The following is a 27972-nucleotide window of genomic DNA, read 5'->3' on the forward strand; positions in this document are numbered from 1 at the left end:
TTTGCAGTGTTGGGGCTGAACACAGGAACTCACACTGCAGGCAAGTGCTCTGGCATGGGGCTGTGCTCCCAGCCCTGATCTGAGTTTTTTTTAGTTACATTTATTTATGGAGCCATGGTCTGGGTACGGAGGTCAGAGGACAACCTACACTGTCTTCTTCCACTGCTCGGGTCCTGAGTCTAGAATCAGGTCTGCTAGCCTTGTCACCAAGCACCTGTCACTCAGTCATCCTGTTGGCCCATCAATTCCATTTTGTTGCTGGCTTTTGTTTTGTGTTGTTGTTTTAGTTTTGGGTTTTTTGGAACTGGGTTTCTATGTTATCTCAGGTTATCCCTGGCTGTCCTGGAGCTCGATCTGCAGACCAGCTATGAGACCTTGCACTGACGTCACGGTGGGTAGAGCACTTGCCTAGCATTCATGCGCAGAATGCTGGGTTCCAGTATTGGCAGCCCCACCTCCAGTGTGCCCCATAACATCTGTATCACTACTGTGTAGCAGTAGAAACAGTATGGTAGCCAGAGTTGGAATTTGTTATAGAATAGGAATTTACAATTATTTTTAATTGAGGATTTTAAGTGGAGAAAATTGAAGCAAAAGAATTCTGTTTTCTCCTAACTGTACAGACATAAAGCTTCCTTTTTTTTTCTTTTTTCTTTTCAAGACAGCATTTCTCTGTATAGCCCTGGCTATCCTAGAACTTGCTTTGTAGACCAGGCTAGTCTCAAACTCACAGAGATCTGCTGCCTCTGCCTCCTGAGTGCTGGGACTGAAGGTGTGCACCATTACACCAGCGAGACATAAACCTTTCTGCAATGAGAAAAATGTAATTACATGAACTGAAGTTTAAAGATTGTACTAATTCACATTAGTGACTGGTGGTGGAAATGTCTAATGCTTCGATTCTAATCCAGAATTAATTAGCTTCCCAAACAAAATACTTACAGCAAGGCCTGGCGGGACATGTTTGTATCCCAAGAGATAGAGCAGGCAGATCAAGAGTTCAAGAGCAGCTTCTGCTACATAGTGAGTTTACGGCTCATCGGTCCTGCGCTAGATGAGACACTTCTCAAAAAACTAAAAACAATTTAATTTAATTTAATTTATGTATTTATTTTGTTTTTCAAGACAGGGTTTGGCTGTCCTGGCACTGGTTCTGCAGGTCAGGCTGGACACAAACTCATGGAGATCTGTCTGTCTTTGCCTCCCAAACAACTGTAAAATATAGGAAACTGAGAATGTGGCTGCATCTTGATAGAACAAACAAACTGTGACTTTCTGCTCCGTGCAGGTTCCTTCAGGGATCCCTGCAGGAGTGTGTGGGCAAATGTAGAGAGGCACTTTAGTGTTTCAGCTTGAAATAGGCTCTTGACAGTTGCTTTCAACTAATCTGCCAGAGCACACCTGCATCCACTAGTGCTGACACAGAGACCAGTAACTAAGGAGACTAAGCCATTTCGCCCATACCATAGCAGTGGTATAAGACATTCACATGGCGCTTGATGGGATCCACGATGAAGTAAGAGAACGTCTGCTCATGCTCTTTAGCTGAAGGGTAGCACACACCAGCAGAGTCCTGAAGAGATAAACCTGAATCAGTGTTCAACCACATTGAAGTCTTTGACTATCATACATTTTTCTGCCCAAGTATCATGAAACATAGGCAGGTGTAATGGCACACATCTTTAGTCCCAGTCCTTTGGGGGCTGAGGCAGAAGGACTGAGTTTGAGGCCAGTCTGGAATGCACAGCAAGATGTCTGTCTCAATAAAAAGAAAAAAGAAAATCATTAAACATATATAATAATTTTTGATAATAAATTGGTAATAAACTGCCAACAGTATTATTAACAGTACATATCTATTACACACATGTATCACAACTGTAACTCTTGCCCTTAAGGAATGTATAGTCCAATCATATTCTTTCCATGATATTTTTGCTGTTTTGTTGAGCTTTAAGTGTGTGCCCCAGGCTGGCCTCAAACTCATGGTGATCCTGCCTTAGTGCTGGCATTAAAGGTGTGAGCCACCACACCCGCTGGCTTTTTCTTATTTGTGTGTATGCTGGGACAGGGTTTCACTTTGTAGACCAGGCTAGAGCTCAGGAGCCCTCTGCCTTAGTCCCTTGGGCCCTGGGACTCTAGCCCACTGCGGATGGTGCCAACACTGACGGGTGGTCTGCATCACATGAGAAAGCAGGCTGAATAAGCCATGAGGCAAGCTGGTAAGCAGCGCTTTCCCACGGCCTCTGCTTGAGATCCTGCCTCGGCTTCCTCAATAGTGGACTGAGGCTGGGACATGCAAGGCAAATAAACCCTCTCCTCCCCTAAACTGGTTTAGGTCAGTGTTTCATCACAACAGAGAGCAAACGAATATAGAACCTGGAACCAGATAGTGAGGTGTTGCTGGGACACACCTGACCATGTTGTTTGGGAAGGACTGTGGAAGGAGTTTGGAGCTTTGAACTGGGAAAGCCTTTAGTGCTCAAAGTGTAGTGGGCTCTTCTGTGGGGACTTGGAAGAGAGTACTGAGAGCAAACCAGTCAGCAACATTCCTCCAGTCTCTGCTCCTGGCTCCAGGTTCCAGCCCTGACTCCCTCCCATGAAGCTGTACCCTATCACGTTTGAATTTTAGAAAATACTTAGGAGCAGCATCTTTCCCCCCAGGCATAACCTAGCTCTACTTCCTAAGCCACAAGTACAGCAATTCTATCTGTACTGAGTAATCAAGAAGCTCAATACTTACGTAGGCTTTCACTTTAAAGACAGAAGACGTAATTTGTATTTCCTTGGTTCGAGGATGTTTCCGAACACTAAGATGAGAGAAAAAGGCATATTTAAAATATAACAAGCCAGAGGCTGGAGAACTGGCTCAGTGGTTATGAGCACCCACTGCTCTGGCAGAGGACCTGGGCTCAGTTTCCAGGATGCACAGGGTAGCTTGAAAATATCCTTACCACCAGTTCCAGGGGATCTGACACCCTCTTCTGGCTCCTCAGGAACCAGGCATACATATGGTGAACAGACATACATGCAGACAAAATGCCCATATAATATTTAAAAAAGACAGGTGATGGCTGCTTGTCTTTTGACAAGAGCTTTGGCAGAGATCTGGTTTTGGTTCCCAGAACCCACATCAGGTGATTTGTAACCTCCTGTAACCCCAGCTCCAGGGATCCAACACTCTTTTCTGGCCTCCTTGGACTTGTGCATGTGTACACATACAAATAAATCATAAAAAATAAGACATCATCAATTTAGCTGCTTTTTTTATGAACTGTTGTTACTCTTCAGGTCTTTTTGAAATTTTAACACAAAAAAATGTAGAAGAGGGCAATGGGGAGAATACAATCAAAATACATTACACACATTTCTATTAAATTATCATGATAAAACCCATTGTTATGTATAACTAATAGATACCAATAGACCCTTTGTAAATGTAGAGGAAGCTGCAGGTTAGACTGTGTAGGGTCTAGTGGGAAAGAGCATTTCTGCAGTGTGTAAGCTCTAGAGCTCCTTGTTTCAAATACTCCAGTGAACCCTTCCCCACTACACACAGCAGTGAGACATTCCACAGGCTCCTGTGGCAGGGCGGAGTGGTAGCGTGTGCACGCACAGCTGGCATGCATTGAGGAAGGACCTCAGGTTCCTGGGTTCACAGGAGCTACAGAAGAATGTTGGCTGGATATGCATGCTCTTCCTGAAAATGCTTTCTCTTCCACAGCATCAGTGTAGAGGTTAGAGGTCAGTTTTATGCTCTATTCTCTTCTCCCTTTACATGGGTCTCAGAGACTGAGCTCAGGCCATTTGGCTAGTAATGCAAGATTCTTTACCTGCCGAGTCGTCTTGCTGCCTTCACATTTCTGTGACCTTTTTTTTTAGGCAGGGTCTCACTATGGAACCTAGGCTGGCCTGGAATCAGAATGCAGACCAGGTTAGCCTAGAGCCTGCAGTGATCTTCCTGCTTCTGCCTCCTTGGGGCTGGAATTACAGGCATGGCTCCCAACTCCTATTCTTGAAATTTTGGTTTTTAAAGATTTCTTTATTTATATTTTATGTGTCTGAATGTTTGCATGTATGCATACCACATGTATGTAGTGTCCAAAGAAGCCAGAAAATGGCATCAGATCCCTTGGAAGTGCAGTCACAAGTGGGTTCTGGGAACTGAACTGGAGTCCTCTTAAAGAACAGGAGACTCTCCTAAGTGCTGAGCCTCTCTCCAGGCTCAAGTTTATAGTTTAATCTTCATTTGAGCTTCAAAAAGTAAGGAAGGGTGGGAAGAAGGAGGGCGAGCCTAGTAGAATGCTTAAAATTAACTACATGTCTTCGGGATTAACTTGGAAGGGTAAAGATTACATCTAAATGAAAATTCTTCCACTTGTTTAGCATAAAGGTTTAACACACATCACACACACGTGTGCACATGTGATCTCTTGTGTTCCTTTGGCATTTGAAGGGAGGAGAGTGGAGAGAGGAACAGAAGATGGCAGGCAGGTGCATAGGACTGGGTGGGGCAGAGAGAACGACAGGTCTAAATGAGGAAAGGAGGAAAGATTGGGAACTAAGCCTGGGGAGCTGGGCGCTGCAGTAACACAGCACTTGGGCTGTCCAAGCAGGCCTGCCTGGACCACGCAGTTCTAAGGCAGCTTGAATTGCAGTGTAAGACTGTCTCACCAGACAAGACACACAAAAACTGATAATAACCCTAAAGACAGGGCTGCTGCCTCAGTGGTAGAATGCTTGCCTATAAATCAAGGACTTCAGTTCAATATCAGCATTGGGAAGAAACAATTATCCCATGAACAAACAACAAACAAAAACAGTCACAAAACCCTTCTGGCTGGAGGAGGGAGGGGCAGGTTACAAAAGGGCCGGTGGCGTTGCCAATAGGCACACCAGTGAGGCTGCGTAATCCCACCAGGGTTAAACAAAAAGAACTCTCTCTACTGGCTCGAGATCTAATTACCTCACCAGGTCCTTATAGATCAGCTTTGCCGTCTCCAGATACGGCTTGAGTATATCTTCAAACTGACAAAGAGACCCTCCAAGGCAGAGGTGCTTAAAGAGACGGAACAGGAACTCATCCCTTTCCAGCGGGCTGAAGACTTCATATTTTTCAGAGTCTTCTATGAGCAAAACCTAAGATGAGAAAAGTCATCATAAAGCGATGTAATGTATAACATTATGGGTTATGATTATAGGGTTATATTATATAGGGTTATGATTTTAAGCTTTTGGAAGTTTTTTTGTTTGTTTGTTTGTTTTTGTTTTGTTTTGTTTTTTGTTTTTTTCGAGACAGGGTTTCTCTGTGTAGTTTTGTGCCTTCCCTGGAACTCACTTTGGAGACCAGGCTGGTTAAGCTTTTGGAAGTTTTAACATGTCCTTAAAATCAGTACTTTAAAATTAGTACTTTTTGTGGTGCTGGGCATCACACAGAGTAGTGTTATGATAGGTGTGTGCTCTACCATTGAATTGCACTCCCTGACCAACCTTAGATTTTTTTTGAGAGCCAGTCACAGCCAGTCACAGTGGGAGATGGAAACCTGAGGATCAGGTCAAGGCCATCCTAAACTACACAGTGAGTTCAAGGTCAGCCTTGAGGTTGTCATAAACAAACAATACAGGGGTTGGAGAGATGGCTTAGCTTCCGCCTCTTGCAAAGGACTCGGACTCAGTTCCCAGCACCTGCATGGTGGTTCACAACCGTCTGTAACTCTAATACCAGGGAATCCAGATTTTGTCTGGCCTTCATGAGCACTAGGCACACGTGCAGTACATACACGTTGATATAGATAAAACATTCACACACACACACACACACACACACACACACACACACACACACAATATCCTTTAAAAATCCTTTAAAAAAAAAAACAAGTTACTATTACCTTTTTTTTTTTTTTTTTTGGTTTTTCGAGACAGGGTTTCTCTGTGTACCTTTGCGCCTTTCCTGGAACTCACTTGGTAGCCCAGGCTGGCCTTTCCTGGAACTCACTTGGTAGCCCAGGCTGGCCATCCGCCTGGCTCTGCCTCCCGAGTGCTGGGATTAAAGGCGTGTGCCACCACCGCCCGGCCACTATTACCTTTCTTTATTTTACTTTTTAAAAAATTCTTGGGCAGGGTCTCATGTATCTGTAAGGAACACATGTAAGGCCTAGGGTGAACAACCCTGGTCAGGAGTGATAAGCAATAGAATGATGTAAGTAAACCACAAATGGAGTAGTGATAAGCTATAGACTATGTGTGGAAGTAGGGATAAGACTAGAAACCTAGCCAGGAAAGAATATAAAAGATGAAGCCTCAGACCCGACCAACAGAGCTCGTCAGGCCCTCGCGCGACGACTCTCCTCTGCCAGAGACGTGAGATCCTGTCCCCAGTGCAGACGTGGCTGACCTGAGGAAGGCTGACCCAAGATCCAGAGGAACAGACGTGGCGAGTCCGGACCTGTATACCCGGAGAGGTACTCCTGCTTCCATTTGGAAGACAGGATGAATATTGCTTGTAATCTTACTGTGTGAATAAATGAGTGTTATACCAAGTCTGAATCAAGAGTGATTATTCCTCCCCCGTAACTGGGGTATGTGCTCGCTACAGTATCCCAAGCTGACCTTGAACTGTATAGATGAGGATGACTTTCAACTCCTGATCCTCCTGTTTCCACCTCCCAAGTACTAGGTTAATAGGCATGTGCCACCATGTCATGTTTATGAAGTGCTGGGGATCACATCCAAGGCTTTGTGTACACTAGATGAAGTATTCTCTCAACCGTGCTATGTCCCAAGCCCATTTTTAGTTTGGGTTTGTTGGTTTTGCTTTTGAGATAGGTCTCACTATATAGCCCAGGATAGCCTGTAACTACATAAGCCAGACTGGCCTTGAACTCCTGATCCCCGCCTCCACCTTCTGAGTGCTAGGCTTACAGGCATGTGCCACTATTACCAGCTTTCCATGTATATTCTTAATCGTCATTTGATGTAAAGACTCCTACAGAAGACAAGAGCTAGTCATGAAAAAGGCCGGAGTTTCTCTCCCTGGGAAGTGTTGGTACACTGAGCCGGACAACTGTTGGGAGGAACTGTCTTGTGACTGTGTAGTACCAGCAGTGTCTGACTGACAGATAGAGGTCCACAGTAAGTTCACAGGAAGAAGAGACGGTTTGCACTGGTCAGATTAACTAGTTAGAGGTAACTTAAGTTTTAACCAGGCTTAAGGTTTTGGTATTTTTCATTTCCTTCAATAAACTTCCACTGTGAAAATTTAAAATTCTGTACTTACTTTTCGTAGTTCATCTGAAATGAGAAATGGATCACAGAAAGAATCTAAGCACTTGACAATGTGTCCATTTTCTCGTACAATATTTTCATCGTATAACCGTTGGAAAAATGACATTGAAAGTTGTGTGCATGGAACATTTATAGCTTCAATATTTTTCACTTCAGTTCCTGAGAAAAGAGATTTTGTAAAGAGTGACAATGTAAAAGTGAAATTTAGTGATTTCAGTTATTTCTAAACTTTTAAAAATGATATATATTTTTTTTATTTGTGTGCATATGTGGTATCTGTGTGTCTTCCACATGTGTGCACCGGGTACCCACAGAAGCCAGAAGGCAGTATCAGACTCCCTGGACCTGAGGCGACAGGTGGCTGCAGGCCATATGACATGGATTCAAATTCCACTTCTCTGTTTTTGTTTTTGTTTTTTTGAGTCAAGGTCCTGGTATATGGCCCTCGCTGTCCTGGAACTCACTATATAGACTGGGCTGGCCTCAAACTCACAGACAGTTGTCTTCCCTTGAGTGCTGGGATTAAAGTTGTGTGCCACCAGCCCCAATTTTTAGTTATTTCTAAAATCAACCATTATGCATAGATTCTAAGAAGTAACCAAATACGACACATATCTCAATGGCTCAGTGGATAAACGTGCTACACAAAGTCATGAGTTAGGTCTCTGAACTACCATGAAAAGACAAAACCCATCCCCCAAGCAGCTTCTGTAGTGCATGCGCGCACACACAGACATACTACTACTACTAATACATTAAACTGAAATAAAGTTTAGGGGCTGGAGAGGTGAATCAGTGGTTAAGAGTCTTCCAGAGGACCAGTGTTTGGATCCCAGCACCCCCTTCAAGTGGTTCACAACCACCTGTAACTCTAGCTCCAATAAGACTCAGTAGGCACCCCACCCCAACATACAGACATAAAATAAATCTTTTTTTATTTATTTAAGGTTTTTTGGTTTTTTGTTTTTTTTTTTTTTTTGGTTTTTCGAGACAGGGTTTCTCTGTGTAACTTTGTGCCTTTCCTGGAACTTACTTGGTAGCCCAGGCTGGCCTCGAACTCACAGAGATCCACCTGCCTCTGCCTCCCGAGTGCTGGGATTAAAGGCGTGTGCCACCACCGCCCGGCGGTTTTTTGGTTTTAATAAAATAAATCTTAAAAATCGTTTAGCTCCAGGTTGGCTAGTGGCTACGATGTCAGCATCCAGGAGAGTAAAGCAGGAGGACTACCCCAAGCCTGAGGATGGCTGGGCTGCACAGTAAGTCCAAGCCAGCACAGGCCACAGGGTGATACTCGAGTTCCAAAACAAAAACAGTTTATAATAAAATCTTATTTCAGAACTAGGTGAACATAAACTAGAGCAATGGTTCTCAACCTTCCTAATGCTGTGACCCTTTAATACAGTTCATGTTGTGGTGACTCCAACCATAAAATTATTTTCATTGCTACTCCATAACTGTAATTTTGCTACTGTTATGAATCATAATGTAAATATCTGACATAAAGGATATCTGATATGTGACCCCTATGTAATGGTCATTCCATCCCAAGGGTCTCAACCCAGAGGTTGAGAATCACTGAACTAGAGACTACCCTAAAGCAAAATACTTTGTGTGTTTAGTCGGGGGTTTATAGATGGTGAGCACGCGTGTGTGCGTGTGCGTGTGCGTGTGCGTGTGTTATCGGGACAAGGTATCACGTAGCCCATGCTAACCCTGAAATCACTGTGCAGCAGGGAATGAGCTTGACCTTCTGATCCTCCTGCTTCTACCTCTTCTATGGTAGGATTACAGGTCTGCGCAGCCATACCCAGCTCTAGTTGGTGTTGGGGACAGAACCCAGGGCTCCCACATGCCAGGCATGCACTCTACTGAAATGCATATGTCAGAACTGCCTAGAACCCAGGGCTCCTTGGCCTTTGACAAAGATCAAGTCTAGAATTGCCAATGAAGGCCATAGGCTTTCTTCACATAATTTTGGATTTCCATAATGCCAACTGCTCTATAGTTTGGATTACACAAACTTAGAGCTAGGTGTGACAGCCTAGACCCATAAGGCCTGCACTGAGAGGTGAGATAGACTAGCATTCTCAGCTAGCTACAGGGTAAGCCTCAGGCCAGTCTGGGCTTCAAAGTGAATCCCTGTCTCAAAACAGGTAGGTATGGGTGCAGTGGGGGTAGTCTGAAAAGATGGCTCTGCGGTTAAGAGCACAGACTGCTCTTGCAGGGGACCTGACATCAGTTCCCAGAACCCACAATGGATGGCTCACAAGACCCTGTAACTCCAGCTCCCAGATCTGACAGCTCTGACCTCCACAGGCACCTGCACACACACACACACAGACACACAGACACACCCCCCCCAAAGCAAACCAAACCAAAACCAAAACACCAACGGTTGGCACAATGGTAGACAAAAGTGTTTACTACCAATTCTTATGACCTAAGTTCAAGCCACTGGACCCACATGGTGGAAGGACAGAACCAACTCCTGAAAATTATCCTCTGGCATGTATGTGCACATAAATACACACTCACACCAAATAAATGTCAACAACAAGAAGCAGCACTGTGGCTCATGGCTATAATCCTATCACTTGAGGCAAAGCAGGAAGACAGACAGACATAGCAAGTTCCAACTAGGGCTGCAAAATTTCAGAAAACAAAACATCAAAACCAAAACAATAATTTAATTAATGATTATTTGTAAAGTCTTTGAGGATGCCTTGAGAATATTTTCTCTTCATTACAAAGTCTCCTATGAGGTCTCACTGACAGTGTATACGACACAGTTTTCCAAGACAAGGTTAAACTTAAGGCAGTGCTGGTTGGGTCACCATAGGTCCAGAAGAGAAGGGTGGGATAACTGTACTGGGGCTCGGCTGCTTCTTTGTTTTTCTTTCTTTCTTTCTTTTTTTTTTTTAATGATTTATTTATTATGTATACAGTGTTCTGACTACATGCCAGAAGAGGGCGCCAGATCTCATTACAGATGGTTGGGAGCCACCATGTGGTTGCTGGGAATTGAACTCAGGACCTCTGGAAGAACAGCCAGTGCTCTTAACCGCTGAGCCATCTCTCCAGCCCAGCTTCTTTGTTTTTCAAGGCAGGGTTTCTCTGTGTAGACCAGGCTGGCCTTGAACTCACAGAGATCCGCCTGCGTGTGCCTCCTGAGTGCTGGGATTAAAGGCATGCGCCACCGATGTCTGGTGGGCTTGGCTTCTTTTATAGCCTTAGCTCTTCCTTCTTTGCTTCCTGGTCCCCAGGCCACACTTATTCCCTGAATATATCTTTTAGAAATATTTTTTCCTGTTAGTACAACTTAAATTATATAGCCATAAAGATTAAGACAAATATTTTTATTATCACCTCAATCAACTTCCCTTTTCTTTTACTACATAGTCTGATATAAGGAGATGATGGTCTTTTGTCTTCCGGCTACCTTGTTGGTTTTAGGGGGTACAGGCCTGAACTCAGGGTCCTGTACATGCTACTGCTGAGTTCCACCTACAGGCCCCACTGCTGTATTGCTAGAAATGCCAGAGCTTAAAAGTAATCCTGGCAATTGTTTGCACTTCCTGTTTTGACTGTTCACCAGGTCATGCTGGAACCTGTCATTGCAGATCATGATCCTGGACATGGGGACGAGAAAGATGCCTAAAGCCAAGAACTATGTGTGTTTCAATGACTTCAAAAGCTGTGCTCCTGAGAAAGAAGCTCTTCTTGTTTCTGAGGCCCAATCCATTTAGGGAGCAGATAAAGCAAAAAGCCTACAGACTATGATGGAATAGCTCTGGATGCTTCTGAAAAATGGAAGGGTACAGAGAGCCTAGCAGTTCCATAAAATTGGCTGGTGAGTACCACATGGGAGAAGAGACGGTGTGTGTATGTGTGTGGTGTGTGTGTGTGTGTGTGGTGTGTGTGTGTATGTCTCTGTGTGTGTGTGTGTGTGTATGTCTGTGTGTGTGTGTATGTGTGTGTCTGTGTGGGGTGTGTGTGTGTGTGTGTGTGTGTGTGTGTGTGTGTGTGTGTGTTGAGACAGTCTTTGTAAACCAGGCTGGTCCTGAACTGACAATGCCCTGCATCTCCCCTACCCAGTGAAGGGATTACTGGTGCACACTCCCACCTGGCTAGCATGCCATTTTAATAGGTCTGATTTACTAAATTAAATTCAAGCCACTTAGTCTAAGTTGTGAAAATAGCACCTGCTATGGACTGATGTATATCATCAGTTCACAGGATGATGGATAACCCAGTGAAACTGCATTCTGAGCTGGAACAGCTGGACTTTGGGCAACACAATTCGGCTAATAGGATTTTGTCCTAGTTCCTAAATTCAGTTTCCTCACATGCAAAATACTATTCATTCCACTTCAAAAGACTCCAAATTTGAACTCATTCAGGTCCAAAGTTTCATTTAAACTTGATACACAGTAAGACTGAGGTGCAGTTCATTCTGGGGCTGAATTCCTCTCTATGTAAACCTGTTACATCAAGTATATGCTTCTAAAATACACTGGTGGGCCAGGCAGTGGTGGTACACCCTTTAATCCCCGCACTCAGGAGGGAGAGGCAGGAGGATCTCTGGGTTTGAGGCCAGCCTAGTCTACAGAGTGAGAAACCAAAAATAAAATACACTGATGGGATGAACATGGGAGAACCATTTCTGCCCTTAAACCAGAGAAACATTTATTAGGGACTAGATGCTAGTTTCCCAGCAAGTCTAACTGAGAGGAGGCCGATTCCTCCAACTCTTAGACTCAAGGATAATGCATTTTTGCTTTATTATATTATGCCATCTGGACCCACTGGGATAGTGTTTCACAGCTTCCTGTTCTGGGGAGAGCCCTTCAGGCACCAGGTGAACCAGTTCCTAAGGTTTCTGGGGTTAACTTGGCCCCAAGCTCTGTATGGGTGGCCCTGTCTTTGAGGATAAGATTAGAGACTATTTGGTCTGGTAAAATGACCTCTGACTTACCTCTTTTTAAAAAGATTTGTTATGAGATATTTGTATATTTTGTGAAGTTGTATTGCTCTGATTGGTGTAATAAAAAGCTGAACGGCCAATAGCTAGGCAGGAGGTATAGGCGGGACTTCTGGGCAGAGAGAGGAAGTAGGGGGAGAAATCTAGGCATGCGTGAGACAGAGATAGAGGAGACATAGAGGAAGCAGGATGGGTGGTATGTGAGAGAACGTAGATTAATATAAATAGGTTAATTTAAGTTATAAGAGCTAGTTAAAAACAAGCCAAAGCTAAGGCCAAGCTTTCATAATTAATAAGTTTCCGTGTCATTATTTGGGAACTGGCTGGTGGGACAGACAAAGACTTGTTACCAAGATTATTTTTTTAAATTGTGCTGTGCTGTGTGTGTGTGTGTGTGTGTGTGAATGCACGTGCCTTCAGAGGCCAGAGGTGTTGGATTCCCTGAATCTGAATGGCCTAACAAGGGTACTGGGAACTGAATTCAGGTCCTCTGGAAGAGCAGTACAAGCTCTTAATTGCTGAGCCATCTCTCCAGCCCTGATTCGCCTTCTGGGTCTTTCCTTAACAAATAGCTCATGTTGGCAGCTGAGCAGCTCTATGGACCAGCCCATAGGAGTTAAGAAGTCAAGAGCCCTTTAGTATCAGCCAGCAACATCTTCACTGATACCATCCCATTCTACTTTTGGTTTCTGCTGAAATGACTGATTAAATCCATGAGTCACACCCTGATCTTTTTATCAGATGGTTTTCCTACCATATCCTTGGTGTTCTCTTCAGAACAGGGTTTCTTGTTTCTCACAATCTAGCAAGGCCATGAACCTTCACATCCCCTTCGAGTCCCTTTTTTTTTTTTTTTTTTTTTTTTTGGTTTTTCGAGACAGGGTTTCTCTGTGTAGCTTTGCGCCTTCCCTGGATCTCGCTCTGTAGCCCAGGCTGGCCTCAAACTCACAGAGATCCGCCTGGCTCTGCCTCCCGAGTGCTGGAATTAAAGGTGTGCCCCACCATTGCCCGGCTCGAGTCCCTTCTTAACAATGCCTCCTTCTCAAGCTGTAGACAGCTCAGGTGGTAGAGTACTTCCTAGCATGCATGAAGCCCTGGGTTCAATCCCCAGCAGAGCATAGAGTGGGTGTGGTGGTGCAGGCCTGTAACCCAGCACTCCAGAAGCTGAGCCAGGAGGACTGCTTTGAGTTCAAAGTTAAGTTTGAATTACATACAGAATCTTAACAGCCTGGGCTATGAAGTAAGGGAAAAAAACAAAAACTGATTTTTTGGCGGGGGGGGAGTTATAAGAACTCCAAATGAAAACTGAGGAGAAGACTTCAATATACCAGAAAAATAACAACAACAACAAAAAAAAAATGCAGAAAATGAGAGGGAGCCAAGCTGGTGGAAGAGCATTGGTAACATACAAAAACATGAGTGCTGGGCTGGAGAGAAGCCTCGTGGTTAAGAACACCTTCTGCTCTTACAGATCTCAGCATCCAGCCAGGTAGCTCCAGGGGATCCAATACCTTTGTCTGGTCTCTCTGGGCACCTGCACGTGCACACCCATACATGTACACATAAATAAAAATAAAGAAAAACAAACCCAAGTGGAGTGTTTCTAATTCACCTGTCAAGCAATACGGCCCTTCAGAAGTTCTCTTTGTGCAGCGCTTTAATCCAAACTTAGAATAAGGTCTGCTGAGATGGCTCGGAGGGGAAAGGACCTGATGAGGTCAGCACCTGAGTTCAATCCCTGGGACCCACATGATAGAAGGAGAACCAACTCCTGCAAACTGTCCCCTGACCTACACACACACACACACACACACACACACACACACACACACACTGTAAATAAATGTAATTTTAAGATTCAACAGCAAAGGCTCAGGGACCACCTTGGTGGAGGAGGTGGACAGAGTGTAAGAGCTGGAAGATGGGGCAGAGTGCTGTGGAATGCTGTCCTCCGGACATGACAGGTCTGCTGCAAGCTTACAACAGCTGTGCTTACCTGCACAGGACCCACCTGCTAGAATTCCATCGGGGTGGGGGTGTGAGCTAAGAAGGACCTGGCCTTAACACAGGAGCTGACAGCTGACAGTCCCTGGGGGAGACAGAATCATTCTTTTTGGGGAGTGGCGTCTGGTAAGCCACCCGTGCTCCAGGGGATACCCCAAACCCATGCACACATGAACATCACTACTACTGGGCCTGGAGAGTTAGCTTTAAAAAAATATAGAAGCCAGGTGGTGGTGGTGCACACCTATAATAACAGCACTCCGGAGGCAGAGGCAGGTGGATCGCTATGAGTTCAAGGCCATCTTGGTCTACAGAGAGAGTTCAAGGACAGCCAGGGTTGTTACACAGAGAAACCCTGTTTTGAAAAACGAAAACAAAACACATTAAAAAGAAATTAAATCATTGTGGTGGTTTGAAAGAAAATGGCCCCCAAGGGAGTGGCACTACTAGGAGGTGTGGCCTCGTTGGGTAGGTGTGATTCTCCTTGGAGGAAGTGTGTCACGGTGGGGGCAGGCTTTGAGGGCTCATGTATGCTCAAACACATCCAGTGAGACAGACCGCTTCCTGTTGCCTGTGCAGGATGTAGGACTCGCAGCTCCCTCTCCAGCACCATGTCTGCCTGCACACCCACATACTTACAGCTGCCGTGCTCCCTGCCATGATGATAATGGACTAAACTTCTAAACTACAAGCTGCCACCTTCATTAAATGTTTTCCTTTATGAGAGAGGCTGTGGTCATGGTGTCTCTTCACAGCAATAGAAACCCTAGCCAAGACAATCATGAAAAACAAAACAAACAAAAACTTGAACAAGCTGGGCAGTGGTGGCGCACGCCTTTAATCCCAGCACTCGGGAGGCAGAGCCAGGCGGATCTCTGTGAGTTCGAGGCCAGCCTGGACTACCAAGTGAGTTCTAGGAAAGGCGCAAAGCTACACAGAGAAACCCTCTCTTGAAAAACCAAAAAAAAAAAAAAAAACTTGAACAAAACTTAGGCCCAAGTTAGCCCTATTCTGTGAAGTCTGTGCCGAGATGGGGGAGACTGCTCACACTTCTTTGGATATAGTTTTCTTTTTAAAAGATTAAATGTTTAAAAAACTCTGTGCTACATGGCTCTGATTATTCTCTTGAAAAATCCAAGCTGGCAAACATATGAGCTTAGAAACTGAGTTTAATTTTGTAGGTAGTCTGCAGATTAGGCTCTACCAGCTTTCTGCTCTGCAAATTCGGCAGCAGTTCTTGGCCAAAAGCAATAAAATCTGACCTGCTGGGTCTAACAGGAACCTTTTTGTCATTTTGTTCTTACCTAATACTCTAAAAAAGTGACTTTGTCTTACAGCTTCTTAGAATTTCATGAAGACACACTTTGTTTAACAAAAGACCCCCTCTTAAACAAATAATCCATTTGTCTAAGCAATTTGCATTTTCTTGTGCACGAATTGGTATTACAGATTCTTTTTCTAAATGGAATGGTGTTATCTGTTCCATGGTTGAGAACTCAAACTTGAATTTAAAATCCAGCATTCATGTTGGTTTTCACACCAGTCTTTGGGGGAGGTGGTGGCTCAGGTGGGAAAAGTGGTGGGCATGTCAGCTGATAGCTCAGTCTGGAAGAACTGATTCCAGAAAGCTGTCCTCTGACCTCCATATAGCATGCTTGCGCGCGCTTGCACACACACACACACACACACACACACACACACATACACACACACTAAAATTCCCCAGGTATGTTTTAGTATATTATTAAAGTGTCATCTAGAGAAAGGTCCCCCTTTAAGAAGTCATTTCTCTATGATTTGTTATTATTCTACAAAGTTCCAGGGCAGCCAATTCCTGTCAAAGCCCTTGTGAGCTGCAGCTGCACTCTGCCCAGGCACTCCCATCAGTGGACGCTGTCCTAGGTAGAACTGACCATCTCCTTCCCCATGATCTCACTTCTATGGAAAAACCTAGAATGTACTATTATAGTCTTTATTTCACTTATTCATTTAAGATTTTTTTTTAAAAAAGACTTATTTTATTTATTATGTATACAGTATTCTGCCTGCATGTGTCTTTGCAGGCCAGAAGAGGGCACCAGATCTAATTGCAGGTGGTTGTAAGTCACCATGTGGTTGCTGGGAATTGAACTCAGGACCTCTGGAAGAGCAGTCAGTGCTCTTAACCATTGAGCCATCTCTCCAGCCCTCATTTAAGATTTTTAATTACATGACTGTGTATATGTCCGTGGGGGGGTGTGCATGTATGCACAGGTGTCACAGAGGCCACAGGTCCTGGACCTCCTGGAGCTGGGGTCATAGGCTGTGATGCTGGATATGGGGTACTGGGAAGTGGACTCAGGTCCTCTGGAGGGGCACGATGTCTCTTAACCATCTCCCCAGCCCCTCTTTTTCTTTCCTTATTAATTTATGTATATGAGTGCTTTATCTCATGGCATGTACAACTTTATGCCAGAAGAGGGCATCAGATCCCAGTAGAGATGGTTGTGAGCCACCATGTGGTTGCTGGGAGTTGAACTCAGGACTTCTGGAAGAGCAGGCAGTGCTCTTAACCACTGAACCATCTCTCCAGCCCCCCCTTTTCTTTCCTTCCATACCATTCCTCTCCCTTTTTTATTTTTAATTTTTTTTTTTATTATTTTAAGACAGGATCTCATGTTGTCTAGGCTGGCCTCAATTTGCCATGTATCAGAGGATGGCCTGAAACTTCTGATCTTCCTGTCTCTACCTCCCCAGTATTGGGATTACAGGTATTACAGGTGTGTACTACTACACCTGGTTTTATGTAATTGTCTTAGTTAGGGTTTCTATTGCTGTGAAGAGACACCATGACCATGGCAACTTTTATAGAAAAAAACGTTTAGGGGCTGGGAAGAAGGCTCAGCAGTTAAGAGCATTGGCTGCTCTTCCAGAAGATCCGGGTTCAATTCTCAGCACCCACATGATAGCTCACAACTGTCTGTAATTCCAGTTCCAGGCGATCCAACACCCTTACACAGATGCACCAATGCAAATAAATAACTCGTATTTAAAAAAGGAAAACATTTAATGGAGGTGGTGGCTTACAGTTATCCATTATCATCATGGTGGAGAGCATGGTGGCTGGGAGTATGTCAGCATGCAGGCAGACACAGTACTGGAGAAAGTTCTGAGAATTCTTACATCTTTGCTCCATAGGCAACAGGAAGTGAACTGACTTGCTGGGCATGACTTGACCATATATGAGACCTCAAAGCCCTCCCCCACAGTGATATACTTCCTCCAAGGAGGATCACACCTACTCCAACAAGGCCACAGTGATGCTGGGGACTAAACAGCACACAGTGCTGTATCCCCAGCCTCCCTTAGAGGATCCATGAACTCCATGAGTGCCATGTTCTTCTTGTTCATCTTGGCGTGACTTGCATTTAGCAGAGTAAATGGAAGGCCTAGGATGGATATTTTCTAAACTACTAAAAGAAAATTGCTGTGATGTGTGATGTCAGGATGATAGCAAGAGATTTCCAGAACAGAGAGGCAGGGCAGGCCTGCCACAGCTGGTCACACATTATTACGAATGTCACAATTTGTATTTTAGTGACACAAATCACTAGTGATAATGGCCGAGGCAAATTTTATTAAAATAGTTAACTTGGAAATATTAAAATTAATTTTCTTTACCTAATGTGGTCCACTGTCCAGAAGAATCTGAGAGTAACTGCAAATTTGAAATAACATTTGGGTCTTTGAAAAAAGCCTAAAACACAAATTGCAAGGGAACATGTTAGAAACTTTATCATAAATAAAATTAACTTCTGAAACAAAATTAATAAAACATCATTTAATCCAAAGTAAAAAAGAAAAGCCCTGCTTTAATTACTGTTTTTTTTTTTTTCCTAAGGTCCTGGGCATCGAACCCAGGCCCTTGTCTACACTGAGCAACTGCTCTACTCCTGAGCTATTACCCCAGCCCTTGGCTTTTTGACAGGGGTCTCACTATGTAGCTCAAGCTGGCTTTGAATTTGCTATGTAACCCATGTTTCCCTAAAAACCTTAGTCCTCTGGTCCCAGCACTGTGTGCTAGGATCACAGGTGTGTGCCACTATGTCCAGCTTGAAGGACTTTGTGTTCTTTTTTTTTTTTTTAATTTGTGTTCTTTTTTGAGACAGGATCTCATGTATCCAGGCTTGTCACAGGCCATGACATAAATGCAGCAGATGACAACTAATATTCAACAGGTCAAACCACCAGATGAATAACTCTGATGGGGAGCCCCACTAGGCAAAGACCGTGGGGTTACTGGCTGTGGAAACTGGTTGCTTCTCTCTGTAGTTTTTCTCATGGACTGCCACAATTCTTCCCTAAAAAGAACAGCTGTGGGGTTCTTTCCACAGCCCATTGGTGTTGTGCTTTGTACTCTTTGGGCACATTTTATCTGTGGATGGTCAGGAAGATGATTTCTTCTTAATCTGTATAATTTTGATGAACAGAAATAATACTAGGATATTTTTCATAGCTCAGAATGACATAGGAAAGTAGCAATATTCTCAGTTACAAAGACAGCTTTTTACACCACTATCTGATTTTAGACCTCAAAACTAATTCAAAGCAGACTAGTTGCCTGTGCAAATGAATGCACAAGGATAGATTCTCAGGTGTCTGTTGAATCAAGGTCAGACACAAAACAACTTTAGTGCCAGTTTTTTACTTGCAAAAGCCTGGCAGATAACATTAAAGACACAACTCCCTGTACAAATCCTCTTAGCAACTGACTTTCTGCATGTACTCCTAACCTCACTTTTATGATACAAGGCTCAAGGTTCAGCCAACCAACTGTTTATTGCTTAGGTCCTGAATTCAATGTCACTCTCTGTGATGTCTCTGAGGCTATGTGCCTCCTAACCACACAGCCAAGTGTTGCCATGGTTACTCACTTCCAGCCAGTCAATGTGACTTCCCTAGCCTGAAAAAAACGGTGCGATCAGAATGTCTCTGTGTTTTTTTTTTTTTTTGGGGGGGGGTTGTTTTTGTTTGTTTGTTTTTGTTTTTTTGAGACAGGGTTTCTCTGTGTAGCTTTGGAGCCTGTCCTGGAACTCACTCTATAGACCAAGCTGGTCTTGAACTCAGAGAGCTTTGCCTGGCTCTGCCTCCTGAGTGCTGGGATTAAAGGTGTGTGCCACCACTGCCTGGCCTGTTTCTTATTATTTACTCAAGAAATGCTTTGTGACCCTGAAGGTGTAGTTCATATATTGTCTAGAGTTTTCTTTTGATGACAAGATTTTTCAAGATGTGTGAAAAGAGAAATGAAGAGAGATGTGTAGTGGGAGAGATGGGCTGTGTGAGAGAGCTGTGTGAGAGATCTGCATGAGAGAATTTTGTAGAGAGCTGTGTAGAGAGAGTGATGGGGGAATGTCTTTCTGTATGCTGTGAACATGTGTTGCTCTGATTGGTTGATAAAGCCATTTGGCCTATGGCAAGGCAGCTTAGAGGCAGGCAGGAAATTCAAAGAGAGAGACAGGAAGAAGGCAGGGAGAGACAGCAGTGAGCTGCCCAAGGAGCAACATATAATGGGACTCAGGTAAAGCCATGGAACATGTGGCTATATTTAGATTAATAGTTATGGGCTAATTTAAGATATAGAGCTAGCTAGCTAAAAGCTTGAGGCATGGCCATGCAGTTATAATTAATATAAGCCTCTGTGTGTTTACTTGGGGGATGCAAGTGGGAGAGATTTGTCCCGACCACTGGCAGGCTGGGACACAGGAAATCTTCCAGCTACAAATGGCACCCAACGGCTTGAGTTTCCACCTGAAACCTGAGAATATTTAATAAGCAATTCTAAATGGAGCCAAAAACAGGTTCCTCCTTCATGTCTCATGTGGGTGGTGAGACAAGGCAACATGAGGGCTGGAGCTAAAGTATGGTGGGTACCTGGTGTGTGGGCTTGACCCACAGCAAGGCTGTGTGGATTCCTGCCACACTACACAGAGGTGTCTACAAGCTGCACAGTGTGGTGCCTGGTGGTTTTAGCCTTTGCTAGTACAGACAAAAAAAAAAAAAAAAAGAAAAAAAAGTTTCTGGACTATACGCTGCTGAATGGAAGCATAGACCCACTGCTTCCCAGAGTCGGTGGTCAGCTTGGGTCCCAGAACTGGCTGTAAACATACCACTGCCATGTTGGAAAGCTTAAGTGGGCAGAGCCAGCAGCCAAAGCTGCCATTTCAGTCCTAGTCATGCTGCAGTTTAAAGCAATAGATTCACAATAAGGCAGATTCAGATGGAAGAAGACCTCCTGAACCTTAACAGATGGTACCTATCAACGACGGTCTTCCCAGGACTTGACTATTATCTTGAATTTTCTCAGGATCCCCATAAGACTACCAGTGCCCCCTATCAGTAGGAAATAGCCTAGAACACTATGCCCACATTCACAAAAAATGGATTATGGATGTTTGTCTTTGTTTAGATTGTTGGTTGCAAATTGTTATTGGTCATAGTCAATCTCTTTCTAAAAGAAGAAAGGAGGATATGATATAGAAATACAGGATATAGATATGATAGGACAAAAGAGTAGATTATTGAACCTACTTTTAAAAAGCAACAACTTGCTTAAAATATTTTACATTGCTATGAATTTTGGTTTATTGATACAAATTTAAAGTTAATTTTGTTATATTATATGTATATTTCTACTCTTGTTTAAGGTATTATGTTGATGTAACTCATTTAAATTGTAATGGATAATTAAGAAATAGATTAATAATTAGTCATCTATGATAATAAAACTTATAGTCATGTTAGTTAAGTTTTCTAGGTATACACAGATATATTTCAATTAGGTAGGTAATCTTCGAACACTTCAAAGACCTACAGAATATGGCATTTAAAATGTTTTAAAAACTTAGACTTTCTGGACAATGAGACACGTCTGCTCCTGGCAGGACTGATTTACTTTAAAAAGAAGGATGGGCATCGAAGACACTCAATATGGAGTTTATCTTCTTCTTGGCAAAAATAGCCATTTGGGTAAGAAACTGTTCTTGTCTGGACTGCTTGATAAAATGTTGTATAAACTGGACATGCAGGACCCATAGGAAGGTGACCACTGAACTTTGCAAGGTGAGATGGTCCTTCAGGTTCCTGCTTTGCAGAAGAAATTGCCAGACATTCTACAGGATACAGAGAGAAATGACTGAAAGACTCTAGGCCTGTGAGCTGAAGATGGATGCCTGAACGTTACAGAGGAACTTTGGATGACTGTCCAGGCAGACAGCTGTCTCTGTCATTCTAGATTTTTGGAAGTTGCTTACAATGTACTTCCTGTTTACTTAGGTAATACTGTATCCTTCTGAGGTCTTTGATGTAGTTGAAGACTAGATAGTTATAATTTTCCTTGGTTATGATAAAAGATAAATTGGATATGAAACTTTACTCACAAATATAGGATAGATAGAATATTTTCTTTAATTTTACAAAATACAAATAGACTAGATATTGTAATTGTAATTCTTTCTTGATAACTTTGTTATATGTAATTTTACTGTGTTAAAGTTAAACCCTTCCTTTTTGATTAGACAGAAAAGGGGAAGTGCTGTGGGATATTCTGTATGCTGTAAATGTGTTGCTCTGATTGGATGATAAATAAAACGCTGATTGGCCAGTAGCCAGACAGGAAGTATAGGTGGAATAAGCAGACAAGGAGAATTCTGGGAATGAAAAACAGAACTGAGGAGGAGACGCCAGCCTGCTGTCCAGGGAGCAGCACATAATGGCACACAGGTAAAGCCACAGAAAATGTAGCGACATATAGATTAACAGAAATGGGCTGAGTTTAAGTGTAAGAGCCAGTCAGTAGTTAGCCTGAGCTAATGGCTGATTAGTTTCAATTACTATTAAGCCTCTGTGTGTTCATTTGGGTCTGAGCGGCTGCAGGACTACGGGACCATGGGAGCCGGGTAGGACCAGGAAAACTTCTGGCTACAAGAGATCTGTGTGAGAGAGCTGTGTAGAGAGAACTATGTGAGAGAGCTGTATAGAGAGATCTGTGTGAGAGAGCTGATAGAGAGATCTGTGTGAGAGAGTTGTGTGAGAAAGCTGTGTAGAGAGAACTGATAGAGAGTTCTGTGTGACAGAGCTGTGTAGAGGGAGCTGTGTAGAGAGAGCTGTGTAGAGGGAGCTGTGTAGAGAGAGCTGTGTAGAGGGAGCTGTGTAGAGTAGATGTAGCTGTGTAAAGAGATGTAGTTGTGTGAAGACAGAGATTTTCAGAAAAAGATTTTTTTAAGATGAAGTAAAAGAGAAAGTTACAATCAGAAAGACTGTGTTTCCTTTCTTCCTTACCTCTCAGATAGAAAAAGTCTAGCCCTCACCACATTTATGGAGTTTTTTTTTTTTTTGTATACCCTGGGCTTCCTGGAGGCTGGCTCTCCAGGCAGCAATACACTTGTAACTCACTATATACCCAAGGATAACCTTGAACTCCTGAGGCCCCTGCCTCTATCTTTCAAGTGTTGGGTGAGATGTGTGTGTACCATCATACTGGCTGGAAGAGCTTTAAGTCAATAAAAGGTTAATGAACTTTCTTTTAAAGAAACAAAAGAAGCCAGGCGGCAATAGTGCACGCCTTTAATCCCAGCACTCTGGAGGCAGAGCCAGGTGGATCTCTGTGAGTTCGAGGCCAGCCTGGTCTACAGAGCGAGATCCAGGACAAGCTCCAAAACTACATGGAGAATTCCTGTCTTGAAAAACAAAACAAACAAACAAACAACAAAAAAAAAGGAAAGAAAAGAAAAGAAATGAAATCAAGGGACAGTGAAGACGGTTCAGAGGCTAACAGGGCACAACCCTTACAACCCACGACTAACCCCCAGGTTCCATGTAGAAGAACCAAAGTTGTCTTCCAGCTTCCACATGTGCACTGTGGTACAAGCTCACCCATGCACATGAACACATACACATAAAATAATGACAGAATTTTTTTAAATGAAAGAAATTAAGTCAACCTGATATGGGGGCACATGCTTATAATCTTCAGCATTTAGAAGATGGAGGCAGGAGGATCAAGAGTATAGGGCCAGTCCTGTCTCAGAACCCGAGTGCTACTTATAACCCTGTTTAGCTGTCATAAACAGAAGCAGACCAACTGACTTGCAGCAATTGACCTAGAGCCAATCAAAATGTATTTTTATTTTAAAATAGATTTCATAAAAAGATTTTGCTTTTATTTGTGCATATGAGCATTTTGGGCGTGCATGTATGAATGTACACCATGTGTGAAGACCAGAAGAGATCACTGAATCCTCTGGAACTCAAGTTACAGGTTGTTGTGAGCCACCATGTGGGTGCTGAGAACTGAAGCCAGTGCTCTTAATGCTAAGCCATGTCTCTAGCCCCCCGAAATACTTTATATAAAGGCCTCTTAAGTAAGTCAAAACAACTTTTCAAAAATTGAAATTATAACTATATCTGCAAAAATGTATTAAAAACAGAAAGAACAGAGAGGGTCTGTATATGTGTAAACAGTTTTGTTAGTTTGTTATAGCACTGACATCAGGGCATCAGAAGGACTTCCTGTATGTTAACTTTAGGAAAACTGATGTGTGGTGATATATTGTGTACCCTAATAAAATTTGTCTGAAGATCAGCGGACAGAACAAGCCACTAGACTAACATAGATGCCAGGCAGTAGTGGCACACACCTTTAATCCTAGCACTTGGGAGGCAGAGATCCATCTGTATCTCTGTGAGTTCAAAGCCACCTTGGACTACATGAGATTGACTCAGTCTAGGAGAGAAACAGAGCCAGGCAGTGGTGGCACACACCTTTAATCCTAATGCTTGGGAGTCAAACATCTTTAATCCCAGCACTAACAAGGCTGGGCAGAGAAAGGTACATAAGGCGTGAGGAGACAGGAACTAAAGCTTATCAGACTGAGGAGTCCTAGAGGTAAGATGTGGCAGTGGCTTGATCCTTTGTCTCTCTGATCTTTTAGCATTTACCCCAATACCTGGGTCCAGGTTTTTTATTATAAAACCAATTTAGCAATTCGAGTTACATTTATATGCTTTTAATAAATTAAAAACTCATAAACTAGTTTGCAGTAATAAGCACATAAAGATTAAATAAACTTGTTTGATAACATGAAAGAACACACACACACCCTGTAGGGCTGGCATGCGCTCACCCAAGTCTGCTAGGGTTGGTGGGATACAGCCATAGGCCCAAGTTCTGCTCCTGAGATGTACACAGGAGCATGTGCAGGCCTCTGGGCAAACTGCAAAACAGAAAGCTTGTCACTGTTTACATGGAAATCTCCTCATTATCTGGCACATGTCACTAGGGTAAGGTTCGGAGCACTGTATGTTGATCTGATAGTGCTCTCTTGAGACCCTTAAGTGAGACTTTACAGCCAACGAGCTAGAAGACAGCCACCTGGATGCATCCTGTGACTGAGCATGCCTAACGCTAAGCTTATTTTCAGCATTTACTCTCCATCTTTTACGTGTTTAATAGTGTAATCAGCTACTCCAGTCAACTACATCAGGAACCTGGGATTTGTCCAACATGTTTGTCTCTCCCTACTCTCAGTATCTTAGCCCTTATGCTTCCCTCATAAGTACTTCTCTGAGTCATTTTTTAAAATTTATTTATTTTTATTTTATGTGCATTGGTGTTTTGCCATGGTGTTGGGTCCCCTGGAACTGGAATTACAGACAGTTGTGAGCTGCCATGTGGGTGCTGGGAATTGAACCTGGATCCTCTGGAAGAGCACTCAGTGCTCTTAACCACTGAGCTATCTCTCTATGCCCTTCTCTGAGTCCTTTTTAGGGTTAGTCTAAAATGAGGACCCCACCAAACACTGTCCAGAAGGCAACCATGCTCATCACAATACCACCTATGCAGAACCAAACACTGTCTGGAGGTGTTGTCCAATTTTGTTTTACTATTTCCAGACTCTGAACAGAGCAATCAGCCTTTCACACAACTGTCATATCAATGTTCTAAGTAATTGTTCTTTGAAAATAGGGTTTCACACCTGATGTGGTGCCACACACCTTTAATTTCATCAGGCATATCTCTTAGTTCAAGGATAGCTGCATCTACAGAGCAAGTTCTAGGACTACCAGGGGTACACAGAGAAACCTTGTGTACAAACAAGCAAAAAAAAAAAAAAAAAAAAAAAAAGGAAAGAAAATAGGGTTTCACAATGTAGCTCAAGCTACAAGATGAGTACTCAACAATGCCTAGATGCCAGGAACCAGAAGCTGGATGGCTCAGAGGCCTAGGGTAGACCAAACACTACTGACAAAAAAAAAAAAAAGTAAACAAAATGATTCCTAACAATATTTTGCTATATTCATAGATTGATGTCTAGCCCAGTTGACATGAGAGGTTTCCTCCAGCAGCCAATGGGAGCAGATGCAGCGAGCCACAGCCAAACATTAGGTGGTGCTCAGGAAAACCTGCAGAAGATGGGGAGGAAGCATTGTAGGATCCAGAAGGGTTGAGGACACCACAAGAAAACCCACAGAATCAACTAACCTGGGCTCGTAGGTCATAGGGGCTCACAGAGATTGAATGTCCTAAATGGGACTGACCTAGGCCCTCTACATATATGTTACAGTTGTGTAGCTTGGTATTCTTGTGGGACTCCTAACAGTGGGAGTTGGGGGGTGTCTGACTCTTTTTGCCTGCTCTTGGGACCCTTTTCTTCCTACTGGGTTGTCTCCATCCAGCCTTGATATGAAGGTTTGTGTCTAGTCTTATTGCATCTTGTTATGCCATGTTTGGTTGATATCCCCGGGAGGCCTGCTAGTTTCCAAAGGGAAATAGAAGAGCAGTGGATCTGGAGAAGAGAAGTGGGGGGTGGGGGGAGGACTGGGAGGAGTGGAGGAGGAGAGGCTGTGGTCAGGACGTATTGTATGAGAGAAGAATAAGAAAAAAAATAGTTGAGGGCCAGTACTGGTTAATTATCAAAATCTAACCATAAATAAACTAAGACATAATAATAGTATTATACTACAATGGCATTATAACCCTATGATAGGTAAAGGGAAATGGACCAATTTAGCTCAAAATTCATATCCTTCCTTCACTCTCAGAAAATGTTGTCAAAAAGAGGGTCATTGCAGATGTTAATGTTATCCTGGCATAGGATAGGTCCCTAATTCAGTACGACTGGTGTCTTTAGAAGAGATCAAAGTCACGACAAGGACTATGGGAAGCTGGTCAGCTGGAGCCAGGAGTAGGCAAGGATTCACTTCTACAGGTTTCATTAGAGTGAACCACTCCTGATCTTCAGAATTAAGAGACACTCTTGGCAGTGTGGAAGATGACCTGTTATTTGCTGGCATTCTTGGTAAGGACCTGGATTATCTTCTGACTCATTTCCATCTCTAGCTATTGAGAAGTTCCTGGCACACAGTAGGTCTTTAAAAAGTGTCAAGAGTGAATAAATTACATGCCAACTATAACTAAAGCCAATGCTCCGAGGACCATGGCAAAGAATGAAGGTCACTTCACACACCTAACAATACTTTCTCTTTTGTTGGGCAAGAGATAACATTGAAAACTGGTGCTGAGTTTCAAGACTCACACCTTTGATGAACTTTGCCTTCTTCAAAGAATTCCTCTCTAGCTAAAGGCTTTTTCCAAGCAGGCCATTGTTTGAAACCTTTGGGAGGAAGTCCTGTTTGGGCACTGTGTTGGAGCTTGAGGCCCACTTCTCAGGATGATGTGATTTTCAAAGTATTTGGAAGTATTTCAAAGTATTAAGCCTAATAAAGTCAGGGGTAAAGCTGGGCAATAGTATTTAAAAACAAGATGTGCTTGTTAAAAAAAAAAAATACTCCTCACGATTTTCAGTCAGAATCGGTAACACATCCCTGTATTTCAGCACAGGAGATGCTGAGGCAGGATGACATGGGTTCAAAGCCATCATGAATTACACAGTGAGACTGTCTAAAAACATTACAGAATTATAAAGTTACCGAAGGTAGAACCCCAAAGGTGGGTAAGCGATACGATTTGCAAGGTGGTCGTGGTGGCACTTGGGAGGCATAGGCAAGAGGATCCCGGTGAGTGCCAGGCCAGACCACTACAGAATGAGACACTGCCTCAAAAGCCCCGTAAGAAACAAACAAAAGAAAACCCCACTTGCACTTTTTAATACTCCAAGAACAGTACGTCATGGAGTGCTCCCAACAAGATCAGAAGAGACTTCCCCATACCAACCATGACAAAATCATCCTTCTGGTAGGGCTGGAACGTCTGGTCAAAGCTGAACGCCTGCGCCTGGATTCTGCCCAGCATGGACCTGGCAGAGGGGGAGAGTCAGTGGAGGCAGAGTGTGGAGCCCACCGGAGCCCACCGGAGCCCACCGACCCCGAGCCCACCGTGTGGCCGCCCTCCCTCCCCCGGTCCTCACCATTGGCGGAGCCGGCTGGTGATCTCCCGGGTGCTCAGGGACGAGAAGGTTCTCTGAGGCAGGAATCTGAAGTAGAAGCCGCTTAGATAACTCGGCTCTCCAGCCGCCATTCTGCTTGTGGCACCGGGAAAGCGGTAGCCGTTTCCATAGAGACACACTAAGCTCAGGGGCGTGGCGCCGTTGGGGGCGTGGCGCCGTTGGGGGCGTGGCGCCGTTGGGGGCGTGGCGCCGTTGGGGGCGTGGCGCCGTTGGGGGCGTGGCGCCGTTGGGGGCGTGGCGCCGCTGGGGGCGTGGCGC

The 27972-nt window shown here is 43.7% G+C and overlaps 1 protein-coding gene across 1 annotated transcript; it reads right to left on the reverse strand.

Moving 5' to 3' along the window:
• Nucleotides 1-1084: 1084 nt before the first annotated feature.
• On the reverse strand, nt 1085-27904 carry Cfap300 (cilia and flagella associated protein 300). Its single transcript, XM_059267292.1, has 7 exons — nt 27676-27904; nt 27483-27564; nt 17933-18008; nt 7280-7446; nt 4967-5139; nt 2744-2810; nt 1085-1573 (listed from the first exon to the last, which is right to left on the reverse strand). Exons 1-7 carry the CDS (start codon nt 27783-27785, stop codon nt 1445-1447), a joined length of 804 nt encoding a protein of 267 aa, XP_059123275.1. The 5' UTR covers nt 27786-27904; the 3' UTR covers nt 1085-1444.
• Nucleotides 27905-27972: the final 68 nt, after the last annotated feature.

This window comes from Peromyscus eremicus, chromosome 7 (genome assembly GCF_949786415.1).
Source record: "Peromyscus eremicus chromosome 7, PerEre_H2_v1, whole genome shotgun sequence".
NCBI lineage: Eukaryota > Metazoa > Chordata > Mammalia > Rodentia > Cricetidae > Peromyscus > Peromyscus eremicus.

Coding starts and splice junctions, on each gene's coding strand:
- Cfap300 (XM_059267292.1), bottom strand. CDS start 27,785: ATGGCGGCTGGAGAGCCGAGTTATCTAAGCGGCTTCTACTTCAGATTC. Junction 5,140..7,279: donor TTTCAGATGAACTACGAAAA/GTAAGTACAGAA, acceptor TTCTCATCTTAG/GTTTTGCTCATAGAAGACTC. Junction 1,574..2,743: donor TCTTTAAAGTGAAAGCCTAC/GTAAGTATTGAG, acceptor TTATCTCTTCAG/GACTCTGCTGGTGTGTGCTA.